Source organism: Rhipicephalus microplus, chromosome X (genome assembly GCF_043290135.1).
Source record: "Rhipicephalus microplus isolate Deutch F79 chromosome X, USDA_Rmic, whole genome shotgun sequence".
Taxonomy (NCBI): Eukaryota; Metazoa; Arthropoda; class Arachnida; order Ixodida; family Ixodidae; genus Rhipicephalus; species Rhipicephalus microplus.
Window position 1 is genome coordinate 101,757,018 of NC_134710.1, and position 26,426 is coordinate 101,783,443.

The window sequence follows — 26,426 nt, forward strand, 5'->3', positions numbered from 1 at the left end:
CCGCGTGCGCCATCGCACGCTGAATCAGATGCCAAACCGCACCATGTGTATAGCGCTTTTTAAGGTGCAGGTTCTTTACCGACAATCCGAACTAGGTAAGCAACTACATGTCATGCATGTATGCGCTTGGAGCGAACAGAGTAAGTTTTGCTTGGTTGGCACTTAGTTTGCCTCGGCCGCTGTGCACGAGGTCGACCGACGCTTGCCTCAGCACCAGATCGAACTGGAATCAGTAGAACTTGCGACTGTTGTCTCCCGTTTCACTGGCGCAAGCCAATTTATAGGGCAAACTATTGGCGCCATGACGACACATTCGAAATCAAACGATTCCTTTACCCTCTATAAGTATATTGGGCATGAGGCCCACCACTGGAAGCGTGAGCGCTGCAATCGCTGTGATGTGCATAGTTGAATCACATGATCTCGCCTCGCTCTAGCGAAGGAAAGCTGGCCATTTCCATTGGATGCGTTGCTTTTACTGTGACTTCATGGTGTTTTCAATTTCGAACAGCGTTGTTTTGCTCTGGCTTCATGTGTGCGGACTCCTGCAGACTACACAATCCAGAAAGTTGCAGTAAAAGTTGCCGGCAGCGTGCCACAGTGCGCTACATAATATACGTGAGAGCACTGTTACGGCCACTGCCTGTACCACTGTCCCCTCTCTGTTTCTCTGTTATTGTACAGTCGAACTTCACTATAACGAACGCCGCTTCAACGAAATTTCTGCTACAACAAAAATTCATGATTCCCTGTCAGCAGTCAATAGGAGTAAATGCATAAATTTCGTCGCCCCAACGAACACTTTTTCTTCGATCGTCCCGCTTCAGCGAAATATTATGATGCAATGCCAGGCTCAAACACTTATTTTTATGCAGTAAACCGCGACCCGTCTTTAGATGCGAACCTATAATGAATGAAATAGAGTGGTTGCATGCACTTCTTGCAGCAAAGATAAGTTTCTTTACCGTTAACACTTATTTCATGCTTCATTTCGGCATAGAATGACTCGTTACCTTTACAGTAGCAGCGCAATCAGCCCAGTGATTTTTATTTCGGTGGCCATAGCAGACGACACTGGCAGTTAGGCATTATAGAAAGTGCAACCCTTTTCAAGGGCAGATATTTAGCACTTTGTAAAGTCAGGGAAGAAGCTCCAGCAGTATTTTACTGATTTCGTTGAGTGAAGTAGCCCCCAAATAATAATAATAAAAAGGAGATGCGAAAACGACTGCGCCCGGGAAGGCAGCGGCACAATCTACCTATGCACGTCACAGATATGCCTCCGCATGCTGGCACCACAGTATGCCCTCGCAGCCTATACAGTCGAGTCCGCTTATATTGAACCTGAGAGTGACGTGGCATCCGTTCGCTGTATCCCGAAGTTCGTAGTGAATGCAACACAGCTTTTAAAAAAAGTTGCGAGTGCAAACACAAACTATTTTACCCCAAAAAGTCCGTGATGCACGTGTTTCGAAGAGCAGAAGCGATAAGGGTGGTCTCGAGTTCATTTAAAAAGGCAGGGTGCTCGTTTGCAGAGGTCCGTGGTATAATAGCTGCATGAGGCACTGGCTCCAAAGTCTCGTCGTTCTCGCAATCCGATTCCTCCAAATCGCTCTCGCCACATACTTCATTCGCAATGCCCCAATCCATGCACGGTTTCGCACTGTCGGAATCATCGTCGACCGTAATTAAACCATCGCAACAGATGTCCCACCCGCTCTCCCAGGTCGGAGTCAACGACACGCTGCCACAAATCGCCGCCGCAGTTCGGAAGCTTCAGGCTCGGCATCGGGCCCGACGTGGACGAAGTAAGCCTCGCAAAAACAGTTTCGCGCGCATGTAGCCGTCACCGCCGCCCACGAAATAGTCACCATCTCCACAGCTGAATACCGGGATGCCTGAAGCGGCAAGTTGGCTGCCAGGTAGTCAACAGCTAAGAGCAAGCACTCCGCAACGTGGCACCTAACGGCCAGATTACACTCAAGCCAAGCGGTCACACTTTAGACGTTTTGTTGAGCAGGAGGAAAAAGCGTGCTAGTCTTCCCGTCTGCCATCCTGACCACACACACACACCAAGAGCGAGCAAGACGCACACACGCGATACACATGCCAGAACGCGTGGAACAGCTCTGAACCTGTTTCCAGTCAGAAAAGGAAACTGATTCGAGCCAGCGTGGCGAGCGTCGTGGAGCGGTGGAGACGGGCGAAGGGGTTGTGATCAAGAGAGGAGAGCAGACTTGCGAGAGAAGGGCAAGAAGTTGCGATAAAGAGAGGGGAGGATGCGGCAGGAGGGCGACCTAGAAAACCAAAACACACGAGAAGGAGGCAGGTTGGGTAGCTTGTTTGAAAGGGCCGCGAAACTCGCACATAGAAAAACTTGGAAAGAGTGCCTGAGCGCGCAGAAGTCAAAGCACAGTCGCCTGGATTGGTGCGTGCGGCGGTGTTCGAGGAATCTGCGTCCGTGGTAAAAAAATCGTCTTGTTGCTCCGGTGAGTTTGCGCGGCATCAAGAACTTCGATATTTCGTGATTCGTTCCGCGTAAATTAACAGCCATTTTCGTGCTTCTGCACGCACGCGGGAGGCATGCTGAGTCGAGTGGGAAGTGAGCAAGAACAAGTCCTAAACACGAAACGAATCGCAAATTATCAGAGTCGGTGAGGTAGCGTATGCGCGTGCACTAGAGGCAGACTATCGGATACAGTCGGTGGCCGACGATGTCGGCAAATGGTCTGGTCACTCCAGGCCGGCGACGCCAACGACAGTACCAACGATCAAAAACAGGGTAGATGGCTGACCGGTCTTTGAAAGAACAGTGGCAGTGTGAAAACAAGGGTCTCGTCTGGCGATGCGGGGAGCTCAGAGTAGCGGGGGGACAAAGGACGGAGAGGTGCGTAACAAAAAGCAGTCGGGACATGGAGCAAAGAAACAACTTTTCTTCTTCCATGGGTTAAGGCAACTAGAGGGTCGCCGAGGTAGGGTCGGCGTTTAACAATAAGAATGTATGGGCACCTCGCCGATGCCCGATCAGTGGTCAAAATTGGTTTCCCGGGAAATCGGCAGACCGCCGACTCCGTTCGCTGCAACCAATCAGCGGCGCTCGGAGATGTTCGATGTAAGTGTGATTTTGTGTCATTGAACCAATGTATATTTTCACGGTCACGCGGATATTGTTCGTTTTAAGCGAAAGTTCATTTCAAGTGGGGCCGTTATATGTGGGCTCGACTGCATTGTATTCGCACGCAGATACACTACATTCAAGACTCTGCAAGCTCGCTTCACAGCTACGCTGGATGACAGTGACCGCACGACGCCACGGTGCAGGCGGACGATCAAGAGGGCGATGCGCAAGTGCCATTTTTTATTTTGGTGCTTCACATCATCACAACTTGCCGGACTACTTCGTGAAGTCACCAGGATTAGTATTGTAGCCTGACATCAAGTTAGTGTCAAAGTTGGTAGGTGCGCCACAATAAATTTGATTGTAATATCAAAATAAAATATCTTATCAGTAATTGCTGAGTGTCACACTTGTTTAGAGCTGTCTCTGTATACAGTCAAACCCCTTTATAAAAGACACTGATGAAACAGACAGATGGGTATAATATACACCAGGGTGCTTGCATAGAAATAGGCGTTCATAGGAAAATGCATATGTGGTACGCTGCTTATAAGAGACACCCCATACAAAATACGAGAATTGCTCCCTGGTGCATGTCTCAAAAGTTTAAAGGCTTATTCTCCAAAATTAGATACTTAAATTTAGTACATTTTAAAACGTAACATATTTACAGGCTATTACTTGCATTTTATGAAACAAATCCTGCTACTTTTCAAAGTTTCCACATCCTTTTAGCCAGAAACAATGGCATCTGCACAGGCCTTGTTTCAGTATTTCAAAAAAATCCTGTGCTGGTTAATTGGGTCATGATTATTATGCCCATTTTTTTTGTAATATTTGATATATACTATTGGAATTCAATTCAAAATTATTGGCCCAAAATCACTGTTTGCTTCGAATTCAGTTCAAACCCAAATTCACTGTTTGCACAACGTTAGAGCTGGGCGTTGTTTTCACAGCCGCGATTCACATTTTAAAATTGCTTATTTCTTATTTTGAAGTGTTGTGAAGACACAAGGTCGGTAAAATTCGATGCGTTATTCTGCAACCTTCGGTATTCTGATTGTGGTAGTGAATATTTTTACATTTAACTAGGCGACATTTAGAGGGGGACTTTCAAAGGTCGTTAATCTGAAAAAATTGTTAATCTGAGATTTGCTATAATGACATTTGACTCTATAGATCTTTGATGGCAATAAACACATGGCACTACACTAAATTAAAAAAAGTTTTGACAAAAATGAACAACCTGAAAATGCTGTGATGTCTAATTTTGATACAAATGGGCTTTGCTTTGGAAGTGCACTGTAACACCATTTTATTAGAAGATCTAGCCAGCCTATTAATGACCGTAGTTTTATTTTGACAGAAACAGGGCTTTTCCGTACAGAATGGTGCTAGGGGCTGTCGTGCTTATTTGTTCCTGTAAATTCTGCCAGAGAAGCACTGCGGTTGCTTTCGTTATTTGATGGTTTATGCAACATATCGCACCAATCATCTCTCTTTCGACTTTACTGCTCAACCGAATCGCACAATAACTCCATTCATTTTCACTGTACTCGCTGATTCGCAGCTTTTCAAAGCTTCACCTTGCCTGTATCATCTCAAAATGGGGGGCTTCATGTATGGGCTGCCTTCTAGAAGTTTTAACATGTACAGACATGTGCTAATGGCAAATAAAAACCGTGGTAGCTTTCCCGTGTCTGTATGATAGAACTTTAGATTTCTAAGGGCATAATAATCACTTGCTCAATTTTATGAATTTCCAAATTTAACATACTACAGTACACTCTCATTAAACGAAACCTGAAGGGACCAGGAAAATATGTTCCATTTAAAAGGACTTCCGTTTACTGAGAGATGACCAGGAGTGCAGAATACAAAAATAAAATCGATCTTGTCAAAAGCATTTCGTCCCTTTAAGCAGCAGTTCCATTAAACAGATTTACATTTACTGAGTCTGCTGTATCTTGAGCATGGGCATCCTTTTGTTACATGGAGTTTCAACTGTATTAACAATATACGAGTGCAGTGCTGGAAATAAAATAAATTGAAAGTCTGGTGTTCTGTCTTCTTTTTTTTTTTTCCTCACAAAGTAATCTTATGTTTCTGGGAGTGTTTGAGGGCAATTACAATACTTATAATAGGCTTCATTGCACTGAGACTGCATATAAGTTTAATAAAAAGAATGCACAACAAGCTATTTATGTATATTCCCTTACACCAGTCATATTCTTGCATTTGCTGCTTTCCTAAAAAGGTTACTGACGCTATTTGACTCTTGGCAAACTGCCGTGAACAAGGAAATGCAACAGTATGTGAAGTACAACAACGAAAAAAATTATAAAGTTCAAATAAAATGGTTTGTTTTATGGTAACTAAATATACCACAGTGTGTAAACAGTGATTTTACCAGTTCACTTACCAAATGGTCATCATAAGTGGCATTCAGTGTTTTTCGCAACCAGTGAAATGCATCTTCAACATTCCATTTCACAATCTTGCGACTTTCTGGACTTGCATTACTGGAAAAAATGAAAGAGAAAGAGAGCAGATACAGCTTGACAGGACAACAAGGCAGTGTGCAGCCACACAATGCAGTTGGTTGTACTATGATGTGGTGACTATGACCAAGTGGCATCTCCTAGTCAGCTCTTTTGCTGGCTGTAACCACAGTGGTCACAAACTGGAAGTTCATAGGACCTTTCACTGTTCATAAGCCCTTGATGACATCCGGTTCATAGGCCCTTGACGACATCCGGTTTCGTCCACGATGTGCCTTAATAGCATTGGTGGGCAGGAAGAGCTTTAGAAAACAGCCTGCTAATTTTCTGCAGTTTCGTTCCCATATATAGCAAAATATATTCAAGTAAATGTTCTTTTGAGCTATATAAAAAATGTGGGAGATTCCCTTCAACTGTACACACCTTTCTTTTATCTGAAAAACTAGATAAAGACTTTCCTTATCCTTGAAAAAAACTTGGAAACGTGCTGTCAGTTTCGACGTTAGGAGCTGGTAAGTGAGGTGACCGGACGTTTTTTTGGGTACAACTCTTGCAATGTTGAAACCGTCAATATCAATGGATGTGTTACGCAGCACTATATGCAATGTATTTCAGTTCGGAAATGCTATTACAAATTCGTATCACACCAAAATTCATACCAAACATGGTTGTATTATCCTGGTTCGATTATGAGGGAGATTGGCAGGGGTGAGACAAGGTTAAAAAAATAGTTTGGTGACTGCAATCGACTTAGATTTTGTCACTCCTAGGCTAACACAGGAAAAGCACTTTGTTTAACAAACAAATTAAAATAAATGAAACTTTTCGTCATGTTTCACAAGTGCTTACAGTTCAGCTGTTGAGGCTTGAGGCAACACTTCTTGCCTTAAGGGGGACGTGGCTTTCGTTAGCAACTTTCTTATTTCTCAATGGATTTTGATGAAAATTGGCACTCTTGTTGGAAATGTTTTTTTTTAATGCTACTCTTAAAATTTCATGAACATATCTTTACAAGTTGTCGATGTACAATATATTTCTCTTGTTCCAAATCTGACTCGCTTGAAAAACATATGAGGAAACTCATTCAAAGTGCCATGCATTCTAGGATGCCTGACAGAGGGCATGACATTCATAGGACTTTTTTTTTTAATTGCTACAAAATTTTTTTACTTCTCATTTTTCAAGAGGTAACTGTGTAACAGTCATTGAAGCTGTGTGCAACAAGTAAAATAGCTAATTATGAAACGGCCATATTGAAAAAGCAAGATTGTCATGCCCTGGACTGTACTTCAAGGAATATAGAACATAATGATGGAACTGAAATACACACAGTGCTTGCTGAGAAATCAGCGGAACAAGCGAAGCAGGAAGCAAGAAAAATCGTTTTGAGAAAACGGCTTTAGAAGTTGTACCAAGAATATTCCATCATCAAAAGGCCCAAGGGTCCTAACTTTTTGAGTCTTTTGCAATGTACAGTTTCTTGAATGCACTGCCTTCAATTTGAAGTGCCTTACTTCCTTAAAACACAAAAATAACATGAGCTTTGCCATGTTTTATGATGTCGAACCTCTTGCACATGTGGTCCTTTATTTTAAACTAAGTTTTTGCTCGTGGTGATCTAACAGACATGACAGAAAGAAAGGTATATTCTGATTAGGCCTTATACTGTTAGAATTCACAAGCTTTCTTGTATGAATGCTATCACTAACATAATGAGTGCTCTTTATTGCATTTGATCATTGAATAATATTTATTGGTTATTAAGAAAGAGTGGCCCTCATCATGACAGTCTATCCCTTCCTCCCAAGTACCAGGCTGTTATAACAAAGACATTGGAATAGGAATTCGGGCAACTTAATCGAGACGCAAAGTGGGCAGATATACAGTCGAGCCCACATATAACGGCCCCACTTAAAACGAACTTTGGCTTAAAATGAACAATATCCGTGTGACCGTTAAAATATACATTGGTTCAATGGCACAAAATCGCACTTAAAACGAACGTCTCCGAGCGCCACTGATCGGTTACAGCGAACGGAGTCAGTGGTCTGCCGACTTCCCGGGAAACCAATTTCAACCACCGATCAGGCATCGTAGAGATACCCATACATTCTTATTGTTAAACGCCGACCCTGCCTCCGCGACCCTCTAGTTGACGCTCTCCCTAACCCATGGAGGATGGAAAGTAGTTTCCTTCCTCTATGCCCCGACTGCTTTTTGTTACGCACCCCTTCGTCCTTTTTCCCCCCGCTACTCTGAGTACCCCGTGTCACCAGACGAGGCCCGTGTTTTCACACTGCCACCGATCTTTCAAAGACCGGTCTGTCATTTACCCTGTTTTTGATCGCTAGTACTGTCGTTCGCGTCGCCGACCTGGAGTGACCAGACCATTTGCCAACATCGTTGGCTACCGACTGTATCCGATAGTCTAGTCTAGTGCACGCGCATACGCTACCCCACCGACTCTGATAATTTGCGATTCGTTTCATGTTTAGGACTTCTTCTCGCTGACTTCGCACTCGGCTCAGCCTGCTTTCCGCGCGCGTATGGAAGCGCAAAAACTGATGCTAATTTGCGCGGAACGAATCGCGAAACATCGAAGTTCGTGAGGCCACGCAAACCCGCCGGTGCAACAAAACGATTTTTTGACCATGGCCGCGGATTCTTCGAATACCGCCCCGCGCACCGATCCAGGCGGCCATGCTTTGACTTCTGCGCGTGCAGGAACTCTTTCGAAGTTTTTCTATGTGCGAGTTTCGCGGACCTTTCAAGCAAGCTAACCAACCTGCCTCCTTCTTGTGTGTTTTAGTTTGCAAGGTCGCCCTCCCACCACATCCTCCCCTTTCTTTGTCGCAACTCCTTGCCCTTTTCTCGCAAGTCTGCTCTCTTCTCTTAATCACAACCCCTTTGCCCGTCTCCACCGCTCCGCGACGCCCGCCACGCTGGCTCGAATTAGTTTCGTTTTCTGACTGGAAACGGGCCCAAAGCTGTTCCATGTGTGCTGTTCTGGCATGTGTGTTGTGTGTGCGCGTCTTGCTCGCTCTTTGTGTACGTGTGTGATCAGGATGGCAGACAGGAGGACTAGCACGCTTTTTTTTTTCTGCCGCTCAACAAAACGTCGAAAGTGTGACCGCTTGGCGTGAGTGTAATCCGCGCGTTAGGTGCCGCGTTGCGGAGCGCTTGGTCATTGCTGTTGACCACCTGGCAGTCAACTTGCCACTTCGAGTGTCCCGGTATTCAGCTGTGGAGATGAATATTTCGTGGGCGGCAGTGACGACTACATGCGCGCAAAACTGCTTTCCCGAGGCCAACTTCATCGATGTCAGTCTCGATGCCGAGCCTGAAGCTTCTGAACTGCAACGGCGATTTGTGGCAGCGCAGCGTGTCGTCAACTACGACCTGGGAGAGCGGGTAGGACATCTGTAGCGATGGTTTAATTACGGCCGATGATGATGCCGACAGTGCGAAACCGTGCATATATTGGGGCATTGTGAATGAAGTATGTGGCGAGAGCGATTTGGAGGAATCGGATTGCGAGAACGACGAAACTTTGGAGCCAGTGCCTCATGCAGCTATTATGCCACGGGCCTCGGCAAACGAGCACCCTGCCATGTTAAATTAACCCGAGACCGCCCTTATCGCTTCTGCTCTTCGAAACACGTGCATCACGGACTTTTTGGAGCAAAAAAGTTTGTGTTTTCACTCGCAACCTTTTTTAAAAGCTGTGTTTTATTTAATACGAACTTCGGGATACAGCGAACCGAGGTTCGTTATAAGCGGGCTTGATTGAATTCTCATTTCCATGCTTCACTGAAGATCATTAGTAAACCTCGCCTATGACATACTTCGTAAATTAATCCGGTCATGGACAGTGTAATCTGCAAGGCTTTAATTATTTCAGAAGATTCACAAGCGCTCGTGGTGATACCAACCACGACTAAACCACGAACCTCGTTCATACATCCCCGGCATCTATGCTCAAAATCATGAAAACTAAAAATGCCTCCACAGAGCTATGTGTTAATACGTTTCACTTTGCACATTCCCAGAAAATATGATTATTCGGCAGCAACGCTTGGCATTGCGGCAAACTGCGGTCATAGGATAGGTTCACTAGCGAAAATTTTCATTCAGTTGTACGAAAAAAACGCTCGCGGCGGTCTCCACGTGGGCCCTCCCACTCACACTCCCAACATTCCGGCGCGTCGGGAAACCGTGCCAACCGTGCTGCGTTCGCCGATTTTATGGTCGCGCGCCTAAAAACTCTGCGCTATAACCGGTATTCTCCTTCGCGCGCCTACGCAATAAACGGTTGGCCTATACCTTGAGTTCTATGGGCGACATATCGGTGGTCAAAAACCACGTTATAACCGGTCCCGCGCAAAAAGCGGTTACATTATAAGTGGTCTGCACTGTAATTCGAATGGCAATATCGTCGTTCCAAAAGTAATTGAATAAATGTGTTTTGGTTCATTTCAACTACCTCCGCTGTGTCTGCTCCGATAGCATACTGTCTATTTCAAGACCCCACACTGACGCCCAACGCGGAGCTCTTGGAGCATAGGATGACAGTATTCAAAGTTCGGAATAAGAACCTTCTGGTTGAACGGGGGTAGAGTAGGCCTAGGGGGACTTCCATTGCTGGCGTCGGCTGTGTGCTTTGTTGAGATCGAGGAGATTGGTTGAAGTGGCGTGTTTGAACTTGTTGGCACATCGAGATTGTTTTGTTTTTTTTCTGCTTGCAAGTGTTTCTTTTTTTTTTTTTAAGAACGTTATTGAGATGTTGATACGGAAGCCTTGTAGGTGGTCCGAGTTTCTGTAAGTAGCTTCTTTTATCTTTTTGGCTCACGGAGTGGGGCATTGATGCTGTCTTGTTTGATGGCTCGACGCCGGGGCGTCGCTACACCACTGCGGGACGGTGGGCGCCAATAACTCGGTAAGCTGCTGTGTGCAATGAGCGAGTAGGGCCACTTTACGGAGCTGATGTCTCCTTGCAGCTGCCTTTCCTGCGCCTAAACAGGGTGGATCTAGGCCTAAGGCTCTGCGCAGTCACGTGTCGCACGTGGCACAACTAGGTGGATTGTGGCGTTGAGGTGTTGCACTCTGCTTCCCTAATATTATATTGCGATGAACGAGTTAAGAAAAGTGACTTAGGTTTTATTTGAGCTGGGGGTCTCGGTTGCCGCCGATGTATTTGCTATACTGACTATCGTACCACGTGGGCGAGGATCCCGAAGCTCGCTTCCCTCTGCCCTGCTGCATTGTTCTGTTGAGTGTACGCAGGGGGGATGACGTAACACGTGGCTGGCTGTCTTCTGCACATTGTCTGTGCCGCTGGCCAGCACTACGGTCATGAGATGGGGCGATAAGACATGCCTTGGACCTGTGCAACTGCCTCCATTTCAGCGCCCTCGTGAGTGCTGGTCGCAACCAGAAGACGTGCAGCGCAAGTGACAGTTCCTCGCGCCGATGGCCCCGTTGCTGTTGCGGGACCGGTACTGAGGTGAAGTCGTCGAGCCCAACAGTGCAACAGTGTCGACCGGCGGTGGTGTCATGATGAACGGACATTTTTTTGGTACGTGTTATCTTTCGCTAGAGCTTGTGTAGGTGATTTCTTTCATGTTGTTTTTTTTTGGGGGCAATATGGTTTAAATTAAGGTTGGGGAGATGTAGGGTGTGCTAACACCTCCAGTAATGTCGTTTGTGCCTCGTGGCGCACATGTTTTGCGCATAGGCCGCATTTCAGGTTCACAACTATCGAGTGGTAGGTGGCGTTGTGTTCACGAGCGTTCATCACCACCATTATCATCCTAATGGTTAGTGTGGTAGCGCCAGCAGTGACACCTGGCGACGCCACCTTGTGTTTGTTATGTTGTCAAGTTTTGTGAAATGTTGTGTACGTTTCATTTAGCATGTTGATCAATAGGGATGTATTGATTCAGCTGACGGTATCACCGTTCTGAAATCAGTTAAAAAATGTGTGTTGTTTGGTTTGGTCTGACCGTGTCTGCTGCCTCCATTCACTCCGAGAGTGTGTTGTCCATTTTGAGACCCTACAAGTGGCACACTGCGTCGCGCGGCGATGGCAATTTCTTCGCTGCATTCAACTATCCCTCCTCTCCCATCTGAGCCCTCAAAAAATTCAAACGGTTTTCGAAAAATGCCTGTTATTTTCTGCAGCAACATGGTTTTCGCGATTTAGCGTGGCTTGTAAGGCTGTCGGCACTCAGCCTCCCGGGCCTGTTTTCATGCCCGTACTGCACCATCGGCCCGGCGAATGCGAGCTCTTAAACGTTTCCACTGTCAGCGCTCTGCAATAGTTGTCCGTGGCCTACAACAGGTTTTCCACAGCGCGTGCGTGCTCTACACATGGCAGCGACGAGATAGATGACGTCATTCTCAACGCAGCCCATAGCGCGAGTGGTTTACAACGCCGAGATCGGCATAACTGACATCACAGCCAATGGAGACCACTTTCCACTCTGACATTGATGCTGAACAGTTTAAGGATATGCAGACCGCACCAGGCCCTGTGTGAGGCTGCATGTTGCTCAGTGAGCATAGTTCGCGATTCGAGACAGTTGCGTCTAGCATAGCGTCGAGGAACCTTGTAGATTAAGGAGAAGCTGAATATCTTTGCGATTGTCGACAGAATCCCGAAGGGGAAGTGAACCGACATAATGAACGAACTTGGAGTGCCAGTGTCTACTGTGAATACCGTGGTGTCAAAGAAGAAAAGAGATCGGGACGAACGCCTTGGTATTCGGCAACGCAACAAAGCAAGCTCGTGGAGCCCGCCACGGAGAGCTGGAAGCAAGCACCGGGCCTCCGTGATTAACTTTGATGGCAGAGTGCAGCTGTTTCAGGAAGTGCAGTTTTCAGCAGGAGCTTGCATCAAAGAATACAGAGCGCAGCTAAGACGACCCTGCGGCGTGCACGTATGAGATCGACGAGGACATCGATGAGGAATTTCTCTCCACCAGAGTCCCGATGCACTCTGCGCAGAGTTCGCCTCGATAGATGACAACGTCCCAACTTGCAAGCCTAAAGTGTCGCTGAGATTGGCACGGATGTGGTGTGAGATAACACAGAGGAGGTTGTGGGGGACGAGGCACTGGAAGACAGTGGCGAGAACGAAAGCTTGCTTTAACTGGCTAACTTCGCTGAAGCCCTTGCTGGACTGCAAGATTTACAAAGCTTCTTTTGCAGAAAAAACAATGAAAATGCAGACAAGAGTCTGCAATATGTGCAGAAGGAGCTTTTCTTGTCCAAGGGTGAGAGGAAGCAACAGAAATTTACAATGTCTTTTGAGAAATAAACATTTTTTGCTCTTACACATCTATATAGACTTGTCAGCTTTTCTTTTTTTTTTTTGCTGGATTCGGATCGTACTTTTCTCCCGATCGTACGTTTATTTTCCGCATTTTTTTTCTTTAAAAAACGCATCAATGAGGTTCTACTGTATTGCATCACCAGTGCTTTATTCCACCTTGATATGCTCGGCCACAGAGTTGGGGAATCCGGCATGCTATATGCTAAGTGGCGGCATTCGATGATGATGTGCAATATACTGATATGCTTAGGTTCGGTGATGACACAACAGGTTTGGTCTTGCATTTCGGGGGCCGACGCGAAGCCACTGTGCAACGAGCTCAGCGGGCGGTCCGCGGCCAATGTGCATCAAGTCCAACCGTAGTTTGAAGGCACCATTGGGCGATTTGATTAGTTGCTTGCGACAAAGCACACTGCGACTAGTCCGCTAGCGCGATGTCTTTGCCCGCAGGTTTGTATTCGTCCCATATCAGAGCCGTGAGCGACCTCACCGCCACTGCTCGTTCGCACTCCTCCCATCATGTCGTTCCAGTCGGTGCAGACAAGAGAGTACAACGACGATAGGTATACGTTGCCAACCTTTGTACATGCCGGATCAGTCAGCCATCATTTAAACGAAGCCAGTCTATTACATCGATGACAGGCGCACGTCCCCTCGGAAATCAGATATTTGGCGTACACCCGACTGCCGGCCTCAGTGCTTTCACTGCGGTGAAGCGGATCACTTGTGCCGCCAGTGTCCATACCACCGCCTTGGGCCTTGCAGCTTCACTGCGCACTCGCGGCCGCCCCAGTACGGCCAGCGACCTTGTGACATAGAAAGCTACCTCACCCAGCATCGTGTACCACCGTCCGCATAGCACCAGTCGTATTCTCTACCGCCGAGGCGATTTTCTGCCCCAGCGGTATTCTACCGCATGGTCTTCCAGTCCATGCCGGGAAAACTAACTCGAGCAACTTCTGGGGGCGAGGTCGCCAAACATCGAAGTGCTGAAAACCTCCGATCGACACAGAGACATAACGATAATGAACCGACATCTCCTGCAGTTGCACAATACGACCGGCTTTCACTTGACATACCAGTGACGAGTGATGGTTGTTACGTGGTTGACGCCTTAGTGGACACCGGCGCCGATTACTCTATATTGATTGGGAAACTGGCCTCTCAGCTAAAGAAACTATTCATGCCGTAGCACAACTCGCAGATTCGCATGGCTGGCGGCCATGTTGTTACTCCACTGGACACCTGTGCTACTAGAGTTCAGATCCAAGGATATACCTTCGTCGCAAGCTGCCTTGTCCTACGCGAGTGCTCTCATGACGTTATACTAAGAGTTGACTTTCTGCAAAGATATGGCGCTATTATTGACCTGCAAGAGTGACGTGTCACGTTTTCAGCTGACCGAGCAATCCATGTACAGGACGACAAATGGCAAGTCGACGTACTTCGTGTTTCTGCAGACAGCGTCACGCTTCCTCCTCGAGCAAGCGTCATGGTCGACGTCACATGCTGACGATGGCAAAGCGGTGGTCGAGAGGAACTTAGAGCACCTACTGAAACAAAACGTTTGTGCAGCCAGAAGTGTCATACAGCTTCGTGGTGGCCGATCGCAGTTACTTGTTACCAACTTTAGCAATGAGCATCGACACTTCTTCCGTGGCACTTCGAGCGCTTTTGCCAACGAAATAAAAATAGGTTCGCAACTGTTTCACGTGCCATCTCATCAGTGCCATCTGCAGTCTTACTGTTGGCTGTTTTTTGAAATGTTCACTGTTTTTTATTTCGTTTTTATCACCGTGCAATTTTTTGTATGTGTGTGTGTGTGTTTTTGTGTTGTGTACTTAATGAACGCGCGTGTGACCAACGCGTGAGCGACGCCGGGACGGCTTCCCCTCCGTCTCCTGCGGCCCCAATGCAAAGAATTTGGCTGCGAAGGTGAAAATATTGAAGGCGTCGCAAGTGGCAGCATCTCGAAAAGAAGTGATGAAAAAAGTTCAGCGTGAAGAAAAGCATGCTGAGCACTTACGTGAAGAATGAAGAGCAGATTGTGCAAGCGTATGATGGGGACATGTTTGGCGACCAAAGGAAGAGGCTTCGAACGGCAGCGCATCCCAAGCTAGAAGAGCGCTGTTGCGCTGGATTGCCGTTTTGCGTGATGCGCGTTGGCCCTTGAGCGGCCACCTTATCTACGCACAAGCAGAGAAGTTCGCGGTGACCATGAACATTGACTCGTTCAATGCGTCGAAGGCTGGTTCGACCGCTTCAAAAAGCGACACGGGCTGGTGTTCCGCAACGTGTGTGGTGAAAGAGGTGGGGTTGACGATAGTGTTGTGCAGGACTGGCAGTCTGGACTATCCACATGCCTTTGTACGTAAGAGCCGTGCAACATTTTCAATGCTGATGAGACAGCGCTGTTCTATAAGGCTCTGCCTGACAAGACCATTGCATTTAACCGTGCGTCGGTGGAAAACGAAGTAAAGAGCGCGTGACAGTTCTTCTGGCTGCTAACATGACCGGCACAGAGCGGCTGCTGCTGCTGGTGATCAGGAATGCTGCGAAGTTAAGATGTTTTAAGAATATTAAGCAGCTGCCTGTCGACTACCGGTTCAACAGAAAGGCGTGGATGACTGCCGAACTTTTTCAAGCCTGGCTGCGTCAGCTCGACCACCGCTTTGTGGCCAAGGCTCGGAAGGTGTTGTTCATGCTAGACAACTCTAGTGCGCACACGAAGGTGTCCCGGCTCAAGAACATTGAACTGCTATTCCTGCCTCCGAACACAACGGCTTCCCTGCAGCCAATGGACCAGGGAATCATACAGCTCGTGAAAAGCCGCTATCGACGGCAGGTACTCGAGTGAAGTTGCTCTGCATGGAGTCAGGCAAGCAGTACGAAGTAAGCCTGCTAAGCGCAATCCACATGCTGACATACGTGTGGAACAACACACTGCCTGCAGTAGTCGCAAACTGCTTTAGTATAGTGGCTGCGTGCACGACGCTGGTGATCCAGGCGTGGTGGCCAATGAGGCGAAGAGCAAGACGGCTGCTATGTGAGCATCATGCCAGCTGATGTGCCCCTGGGCAATTACTTCGCAATTGACAGCGATGTTGCCGTGGCTGGCACAGTGACCGACAGCAATATTGTCGCCGAAGTCTTGGATGGCGAAGGGGAATCGGCTGACGTGAATGTAAGTGATGCTGACGAGCGTCCACGCCACATTATGACAGTGGCTGCGCAAGCGTTGGCCGTTTTGAAGGACATATGCATGCTTTTCTCGGACAGTGTGCACGGACTAAGCCACCTGCAAGAACTTCGCAAAATTGTGATTTCATCGCACATTGCCTCCGTGAAGCAAATCGCGATCACAGACTCTTTTAATAAATAAAAGTCTGATGGTGTAGGAGACATTATTCAAGTGTTTTGTTCGTACTCGCTATAATTCGTACCCTCGGTTAATTCAGACATTCTCCCCGGGCCCCGTGAAGTCCAAATTAACGGGGTTTTACTGTAATACCCGCCACGGGGAAGTGGTCTACAACCCCACTGACCAAGTTTGGGTGTGGACGGCCGTGCGCCGGCAAGGCTTTAGTGAAAACTTAGCTGGTATTTCAGCCCGTACAAAGTGCTACGCCGCATCAGTGACGTGAACTACAAAGTGGTCTCGGACACAAACTGCAGGCACGGACCAGGACATGGCCGAGCCCTAACATAGTTAATGTTGTGCGCATGAAACCGTTCACTGCATGTTCTTAACTTTCTTTTTTTGATAATTCGCTGGTCTTTGTGATGTTTACTTTTGTAACTTGCTTGTTAGTTCATGACTTTTTTTCTTATTGTCATGCTCTTTATTTTCTACTTTCCTTGTATCTGGGTTTTCTATTTCCTTTTTTTTTTCTTCCCGTGTTTATGCTATAGCATCGGGCCATGCTATGTATTTTTCCTTTTTTCTCGTTCTTTTTATCTTTTTTTGCATTTTTTGGAAGGAGGGATAATACCATCTACCTGTAATGGGTTGAGAGCAAGAGCGGCTCTCGCTCTAAAAAAAAAAAGTAAAGACCGCATGCTTTTTTTTCGCTCGAGAGCCAGTCGCGACAGACGCGCTTTTCGAGAGCTGGCTAGATCTTGGTTAATTAAAATACCTCTGAACTTCCGAAGTCTTGTGACAATATGAACTATGGTATTCAAAACACTCCTTAAGCTACTTTTGCCACATCACTTTGTCCTTCAGAGAATCGTGGTACCCGCTACACACTGGCAAGAAATTCTGTGCAATTTTTCGGTGCAGCGGCTGATGACGAAGAATTATGCCTGAAGCTTTTGTAATGTGTTGGAGCATTTGACGGCCCACTCGTTATGTAATTCGTATTGTGTGATGCCTGGCTGCTCCTTTGCTGATCTAAAACACATTATTACGCATATTAACGGGATTCCTTTCTCAACATCAAGCCTGCCTAAGGCCAGTTTGCAACGGAGTTTCAAGCACCGCCTTAGCTCTGTGGTAGAATACTGCGATGGCACACAGGGGACCCGGGTTCGAATACCATTGTGTGCTTCATCTTTTTATTTACTTTTTTTCTTACCTTTCGCGATAATGGTTACAGACAACTACCAGGCATGCAAACCTCGTTCTGATCTCATAACAGCTTTCACTGTAAAACCCCCAGCATAATACTAAGCACAATGCAATCAAGCAGGTCTAACAACTAGTAAAAATATGCAGCGCACCAATAGAAAACGACAGATGACTAAGGATGAGAGAGGAAAACACAAGGGCTAACAAACTAATGCTTAAGTGCGAACTTGTGTTATGCCCTCCCCTTCTATCTAAATCGTCTTTCAATTCTAGTAGCGTGCTGAAAATTTTCACTATGTCCAACCAACTGGCCTCAACCCTGGCTCTTCTACCAACTGGCCCTGTTCATTGCTATAATAAGGGATGGAAGCATAATTGCCATACCGTGACTCGATCATCTTCTTGGCCGCCTCTGCATACTTGGAGAGCTGCTTGCGAGCGTCCCCAGCAAACTTTGGTCGCACAAGCTTGATGGGGATGTCGTTCATAATCTCCCGGTACATGCACTGTGAGACCTCTGGATGGCATGCACTTGGCAGCAATGGGTCATGACCCTTGTCCGCAACTTTGCGCTCCATCAACCACCGAATGAAAGATTCTTTTGGGCACTCAATTCCTAGGGAGGCAAAGAGAAAAATGCTCGATCGGCACCTACAAATACCTTTACAATAAATAAGATAACACACATTGGTGTATTGGATCTAATGTCCGGAAACAAAAGCCTTACAAAGAGGCATTATGAGATGAGGCTTCAGTTTACATCATCAATGGCACAACTTTTTACAACGACCTAATGGCTCCTCAAACTTTCAACCCATAAGGCTCAATAAGACCCTGTCTGTAGTGCCACAGCGCTGCTCCACTCGCCTATATTCCATCAATGTGTATGCATGTCAATGTGTATGCATGTGTATGGTTGGGCATATTTGCCCAACCAATACAGCAACTGCTGCTGCAGTTGCATGTGGCCTGTTACTTGCAGTTCAGTATACACACTTAACATCAAAGCCCATTGCTCGTGATGAGGCCTTGATAGTACATAGACAAGTGATTTGCTTTCATTTGAACCCACACTGTACACTACACACACAAACTAGACTGGTACTATTGCAGTCGGCTTTGCTTAATTCAAACTCGAAGGGACCTCAGAATTTCGTTTGAATTATCGAAAAGCTTAAATTATCAGATGTTCTCAGATATATGAATCTGGGCTAGGTGACACCACACATTATGATCAGGCATAAATTTTATCACATTTAAAAATTTTTTAAGCATCTTTAAACCCTAACTGCACCCAACAAAAAAAAAACAGAGGTGTAAGGTCCACTAGTTAATTTGCCATTTACTGCCTTTTAAAGAAATTTGAATCGCCAACTGCATTTTGCTATATGCGCCTTCAACACAAACCTCTCTATACCATTGAGAAGCATTACGGTTAACCATGTATTTGCTCCATTTAGAACATTAGTTTACTGGCAAAACCTTTTTCCTCGAAGGCCTAAGGAGCTTATTTGTCATTTTTACACTGTTAGGATTATATAAGCATGCAAATTTTTAAATAGTAGTGAGAAAGCAGCAGATATTTTCCGTTATGAGATCGCAAAATGTATGAATTAACCAAATGATGAGTATGAATTAAAAGGCTTTTAAATACAATGAAAGTATGGAGGGCCAACCAAAAAATTGAATTTTGTTCGAATTAACCTATATATGCTTACCAAAACTTAGAAAAATTAACAAAACTAATTTATTTCCCCAAAATGATTGCTTCTGCGACCTCAGAAAACAAAATAAGGCTCTTATTTGAAAAAAAAAATTTTTTTTTTGAACAATGATTTTAGAGCTGTCCTATACGTAGGACACCAATGTTTGACACACCATGAACAAAAAACATTAGTGCCTATCACTGCCATACATAAGTTACTGCACACCCAATAACTGATGAACAATCGACGAATATATCAGGAGCATCGAGAACAATTTGACTTTATATTACTTATATTTTGTCTTTCGCGGTATAATGCTCAGTTATACACACACAAAATAGCCATTTCGTGACTGCAAGTATTTGTCTATCTGTAGCCCAGCGATCACCCAGAATTGCATGTGAGCCCCGCCGCGGTGGTCTAGTGGCTAAGGTACTCGGCTGCTGACCCGCAGGTCGCGGGTTCGAATCCCGGCTGCGGCGGCTGCATTTCTGATGGAGGCGGAAATGTTGTAGGTCCATGTGCTCAGATTTGGGTGCACGTTAAAGAACCCCAGGTGGTCAAAATTTCCGGAGCCCTCCACTACGGCGTCTCTCATGATCATATGGTGATTTTGGGATGTTAAACCCCACATATCAATCAATCAATCAAATCAGAATTGCATGTGATGAGGACAGGGCATCATAAACACCCCTTAAGCGGCGCTACCTTTTTTACAAAAAAAAAACATTAGAGTTACACTGAAAAGTTTCACTGTCCTACATGTAGGACACTACGTATATACGAGTTAAAGGGGAATCCATCGTGAACTTACAGCGCAACACCAGAAAAAATACAGGACAGGGAAGGAGCAAAAGAGAAAGAAAAGACGGCGCTGTCTTTTCTTTCTCTTTTGCTCCTTCCCTGTCCTGTATTTTTTCTGGTGTTGCGCTGTAAGTAAGTTCACGATGGATCCTAACCAACTGGCCCAACTAACCGTCTTACTCCAGTAAAGGGGAACTCTGGCATTTTTTCGATATTTACCGATTTCAATAAAACTTTGAACCTGTGTTCTCGTCGGTACCGTGGTGATATGTGCCAAATTATACAATTGTAAGTCATTTAGTTTTTTAGAAAACAAGTTTCAAAATTGGTAGCTGATTTTGGTATCACACTTGCAAACGCGGGCCACCCTGTGGATGTGACGTAAGGACTACTCTTTTTCGAAAATCCCACCTCTCCCAGCAGGCGGATGCAGCGCGCGCTTTCTTCTATGAGGCAACGACAACGCGAGAACAGTTCAGTTTTGTCAGCTGCATACAGCGTGTAAGTCGTCGTTGGCCGGGTCTTACAATATTGAGCAACGAGGAAATTGATTTCAGGCATGTCAGATGCTTCACGCAGAGGCGGGTCAAAACCAAAAAGAGATGCTTCCGCACTAGGATAGCAGCTGCAGTCATCGTTTAACTTGTCACTGATAAGTTTAGACGAGCTATCACAGCTTGATTCTGCGTCGGATGACATCGCCAACTTGCTTTTCGCGCTGTGTTTACACCCTGGCCAGCCATGGCGGGGTTCAACGGATCTCGTGACGCCATCTGATATCCACCATGGATGACGGAGCAGCTCCCGGTTTCGGTTTTTGTCTCGCCGCTTATTGCCTAATTACCATGTCTGACAAGTGCCTGGGCAAAACGAACCACCCAAGCTGTTACAGGACTGATAATACTACTGAAAAGCAGCATTATCTCAGTATGGTCAAAAATGCACTAGAGTTCTTCCCCTTTAGCTGAAAGTTTCAACTATTGTGAGTATACTGTACTTTAGGTTTAAATTGTTACTTCTGTGGCCCATGCAAAGAGGGCCATGAATTTTTAATTGTTGGTGCTTTGAGTCTCCAAACCATAATATGAATATAAAAGACGCTGTAGTGGAATGCTGCGAAAACGTTGACTACGTGGTTTTCTTTCACTACAGAAAAAAAATAAAAAGAGAAAGAGAAGAAAGCAAAAAAATTGCACCAAATTTACCTCATTCTTCCTTCACTCAATTTGCGCGAGTTTTCTTTTTCTCTGAGTAAAATGGTAGTATTAATTCGATTCAATCATTTGTTTCACTTAGTGCATAAAAACAGATAACTAGAAGAAGACTTGACTGCATGGCAATAAAATGCTATAAATATGAAAACTGAAACAAAAGTGGCACAACATGGCCAAGTGTGGCCATGTAGAGTCAAGAAACAACTATGAAAGTGTAGTCACCATTGGTTCCACAAAAGACCAATTTTTGCGTTTAGTTGTCATCGGTCATTTTTGGTACAAACTTTCATGATCACTACTGTATTTATTCACATAATCCTCGCACTTTTTTTTGCGGAAAACCAATGAAAAGTTGGGGGTGCCAGAATTACACAAGAAAAAGTTTTTGCGAAAACGTATAGAGAAAGAAAAAAAAGTAAAGAAAACTAAGTGGCCACAAAATGGGATTCTCATACTAGCAACTGACGAAATTTCAGAAGTACTTAACATTAAAACCACACGTTCAATGCAAGGCAAGATTTATTCGAGATACATAAGCTGCAAGAAAATACACTCAAACCTCGTTATAACGAAGTTGAAGGGGATCCACAATTATTTCGTTATATCTATTATTTCGTTATAGCAATTATAACAGTTTGTGGCAATGTATGCGCAGATGGGCCCACACCGATAAGCATGCAAAGAAGGAAACCGCCTCGCGGCCCGATGTACAGCTACGCAACCACGCGTGCGACGAAAAATAAACACAGACCAACCTCATTAACTTCCGGTTAATTCGAACTCACGCTGAGCTCCCGTCAAAGCTATGTGTATTCCAATGGGCGAAAACGCCCTGTAATTGGAATGTGCAAGCACTTGCGACGATTAATTTGAACATACCGCGCTCTGAAAATGCTCTCAGCACCATGTCTAATCTCGCGGTGGCTCCTCTCAATACTGCGCGCGAAGAAGGAAAGAAAATACTGTGGCTGATTCTTTGCTCTCTCTCAAATGCCGATCTGCGACGCGCCTGTGCCACGCTCTTCCCTTTCCCGTCTCTGCACGCAGAGACCCTTCTCCTTTCAAGGCCGCATGCGGAGAGAGAGGAAAAAAAAAAAAACGAATGCTGTCGCGAAGAGTCCTCCTTTCTCGGTGCAGAAAATAGCAGTGGTGACGCAGTCGTTGCCGTCGTCTTTAAGGCACGGAGAGGGAAATCACCTTACAGCGCGGCGCCGCTTCTCGGTCATGTGACCCGCTGAGCGCTTCCTCAATCCTCTCCACTGGCTGTGTGAGGAGGACGACTCTTGGCCACGCGCGGCGTGGCTGTAAGGTTGGTGCTAAAGTTTTGAAAGAGCCGCGCCGAACGAGTGTCAAACTACGTAGAAAATGATTTACTTGACACACTATGGTCAGTTTTTTTTTTTATAGACTAATTTAGTTCACCTTATCCAGTTACCAGTCGATTTTACTTCGTTACAACAAAATTTAAAATGCATGGTTCTTAATAAAGCTTTGAAGGGGAATTTCATTTACTTTAATATATCCATTATTTCGTTATATCCCGTTACGTTATAAGGAGGTTTGAGTGTAGTACAGCTTTTTGGAACACCGATGCAAAGCTTGCAGGCATAGCATTAGCGTTCATCCCTCAACTGGAACCCACAAAAGATTAGCGTATGACGTCAACCTTGGGCTGATGGCTATCTAACACGGAATTGCCCGCCGTTACCTTCTAAAGAAATAAAGTTTTACCATCCACCCCAGTTTTAGGCACATGGAAGGCCCAGCGCATCTTGGTGGTTTTCAGCTGCTATCACCAGTAGTGAACACAAAACTCATCGCCTCAGAAGTGCCTACTAGCGGCCCTATTGTCATTGTTTATTGCATGGTCAATCACTTTCAACTTGAAAGCAACCGTGTAGCTTCCTTTTCGCTCCATAACATAACCAGTGAATGGACAAAACGTATCCTAACACGCCGCAACACATACTTGCCACTTAGGCTTGACTTGGATTAGGGCTCCGTGTGTTGATAGTATGCATAATGCTTAAGAAATGGCACCAGGCTGTTATGCGCTGTCATCATCAGTAGTTGGCTGTAATTTTCAAGGATGTGATAATTACTCACGGAAAAAAAAATCGTATTTTTTGTTCGGCAATGTGGGGTGTGTGAGAAGTATGTGAGTGCGAAGATTACATGAGTAAATATAGTATACTTGTCAACAGGAAAGAAAGCGTTAACAAGCACCTATATCTAAGAACACGAACCTCAGGCATTTTGCCGCCACCAAAATACAAACGGGGCGGCCGGGATTCAATTTCACAATCTTTAAGTCTGCAGTCCAACACCATAAGCACTACACTACTGTGGCTAGTTTACGCTGACTAGTTGTGTGGCTAGTTTACGCTGACTACGAAGACTAGTTTACGCTGCTCTCCTGAGGAAGATAAGTCTTTTTGTTGAAACAATGGCTTCAGTGAGATTTTTTTGTTTTACCGTATTTACTCGCATAATCCTCACACTTTTTTTGCCAGAAAACGGATGCAAAGTCGGGGGGTGCGAGAATTACGTGGGGAAAACTTTCTACGAAAACTCGGAGAGCGAAAAAGAAAACGAAGTGGCTGCAAATCGGAATTCTCACAAAAGTACCTTACAGCAAGCTTTAAGAAGTACTAATTAGAACTTACCTCAACAATAAAAGCAGAAGTTCAACACAAGGCAAGATTTATTTGAGACACAAAAATGAAAGCAAATAGTCGAGAATTAGAATACCATACGCGAAGCTTGTGGGCGTAGAGGTAACAGTCGACGCTCAACAGGAGCCCTCAAAAAATAAGCGTAGGACGTCAGTATTGGGCTGATGGCTATTTAACAGAATCGTTTGCAGTTCCGTTGTGAAGAAATAAACTTTACCATCAATCCCAGTTTTAGGCACACGGCAGGCCCAACGCGTCTTGGTGGCCTTCAGCTGCCGTCGCCAGTAGAGAACACAAAACTCGTAGGCTCCGAAGGGCCTACCGGCGGCCCTGTTGACGTTGTTTAGCGCATGATCTATCACTTGCAACTTGAAGCAGCTGTGTGGCTTCAGTATCGCCCCATAACGTGCCAAGATTACCGACACAACACACAAAACACGCCGCAACGCGCACTGGCCACTTCGGCTTGGCTCGGATTTGATTGGATCTCCGCGCAATACGTTTGATGCTTAAGAGATGGCGCCAGATGGTGCGCGCTATCATCATCAATGGCTGGAACGAGCAGACGACATTATTGCGGCAGTTTTCGGGGCTGCGATAATTACTCGAGGAAAAAAAGAATCGTATTTTTTTGGGGCGATGTAGGGGGTGCGAGAATTATGCGACTAAATACGGTACTACCGTTAAACGCATCATCCATGAAAAAGCTTTACACAGCACACTGAACTAAAACTGCATCTCCAGATGAAAGAAGTGAGCATTTTCCATATAAATGTTTATTTGCACTGCAAGCATAATTCATCTATTACGTGTATTTTTTCACTTGCCTTCTCTAGAGTGGCACATTTCATGATAGTTGTTTCGCAAGCGGGTGGTGAGTGTAGAGCGCAAGTTTTCCACATCAGGATGTGGTGGAGGCATTAGCGTTGGAGACCGCTCCCAGATGACAACGTTGGTCGGAACTTCGAGGTCAAATGGCCCACTGCAGAAATAAAAACAATCTGAGCACCCAAACTTCTCATGATGATGATGAAGATTAACAAACAATCTTGCGCAGCTTACCTGCTTGACATAAAAGAAACACAGCATGCAACCTTGATGTATCAACAGTTACTCAGGGGCAGAACATTAAGGGCCTACCACCTTCTGACATAAAGCAGAAACCAGACTGTGACCCCACATTTTGTGACATTCTACATTTCAAAACAGATTAGAGTTGCAGTAAACTTCCTATATATACAATGCATTAAAGGCTTCTGCTATACGACAAGTCACTATGCACATCTCGTTCGTATTACGACCCACAAAACAGTGCAAAACCAACATTGATCGCACAACATGTGCCACTAGCTTTCGACAGTTCCCCCACGCTTGTAGTTTCCATTGTACTCCATGGTAATCTTTCATCGCATGGCTTCTGTTTCATCATTTCCTTCGCAGTTCAAACGAGAACTGAAGCAACGGCTGCAGTGCCAGTGATAACTCGTCTTCTTTCCTAGTGCGATTGCGTAGCTGGCACTACACCCTCCCCCACTCCCCCTCGCATATAAAACTGCTACCAGCTTTCGTCCATGGAGTCTCTCTTCCAATTTCTCGTTAAGTTTATTGCTTTCAATTAGTTGGCCATGAAGTACCATGTAATATCAGTTCATCAAAATACACAACATTCCAAATGATAGGAAGTAAATAGTCTCTGCGCACTACATTTTTAATGTGTTGGGCAACTGTTATCTGCACTGTTACTAATGGAACAACACTGACGCTCTGGGACAACCTGATGATTAACGAAAAGATGGAATGGCATGGCCACAAAGGCAAGCATCACCTGTTGAGTCTCGTATTTTTCTTCAACACTGCTCTAAAGAAGGGTAAGAGGATGACAAACTGAAAAAAATACCTTATGCTACACAGGCAGAGAGAATGTGAGAAAAGCAGGAGAAAGGGGCAGCAATTTTGAATAATCCCTTTCAGACATACAGGTCCAATTTTTTCGACGTTCCAAATGTCCCCTTGCCTGGCTACGCCACTGGCCATCACCGTCATGTTTTGAGTACTGTGCAAATTAATAACATCCTCCCGCGCATCATGTTTTGCATGTGGGTAAAAGAGCGCGAGCGGAGGCGACAAACGCTAATAAAGCAGAGATAAAAGAGCCGACATATCTCCTTTTCACGGAGGATGGATGCGGTAACATCGCCCCGTGTGTCAGGCCTGCCATCGATTATTACTCTAGCAGAGAAGAACGCGCCGCCAGTTTTCAAGGAGCAGGAAGGAACTAGGACCACAAAGGGGGGCTGGTTATATGAGCTTTGATTTAAGAGTATGATCGCTGGCACACTCACTATTTCGGCAGCCATCAAAGACAGCTGGTATACCTTCTACCTTGTACTCTCAAGGCGAAGTGACTGGGCGAAAGTGCTCTGCTTTCTGGAGCGGCCACATAGTAGGGATGTGCACTGTGCCCGAGATTAGACATGGTGCTGAGAGCATTTTCAGAGCGCG

The 26,426-nt window shown here is 45.6% G+C and overlaps 1 protein-coding gene across 5 annotated transcripts in view; it reads right to left on the bottom strand.

Moving 5' to 3' along the window:
• Pcif1 (Phosphorylated CTD-interacting factor 1) overlaps nucleotides 1–26,426 on the bottom strand; it is a 125,823-nt gene that overhangs the window by 83,340 nt on the left and 16,057 nt on the right. For all 5 annotated transcript variants that reach the window (XM_075877342.1, XM_037427503.2, XM_075877341.1 and 2 more), the window contains 3 exons: nucleotides 24,752–24,906; nucleotides 17,910–18,141; nucleotides 5,544–5,643 (listed from right to left, as the gene is read on the bottom strand). In XM_075877342.1, the coding sequence (XP_075733457.1) occupies nucleotides 5,544–5,643; nucleotides 17,910–18,141; nucleotides 24,752–24,906 (487 nt within the window). The remainder of the gene's footprint in view (nucleotides 1–5,543; nucleotides 5,644–17,909; nucleotides 18,142–24,751; nucleotides 24,907–26,426) is intronic.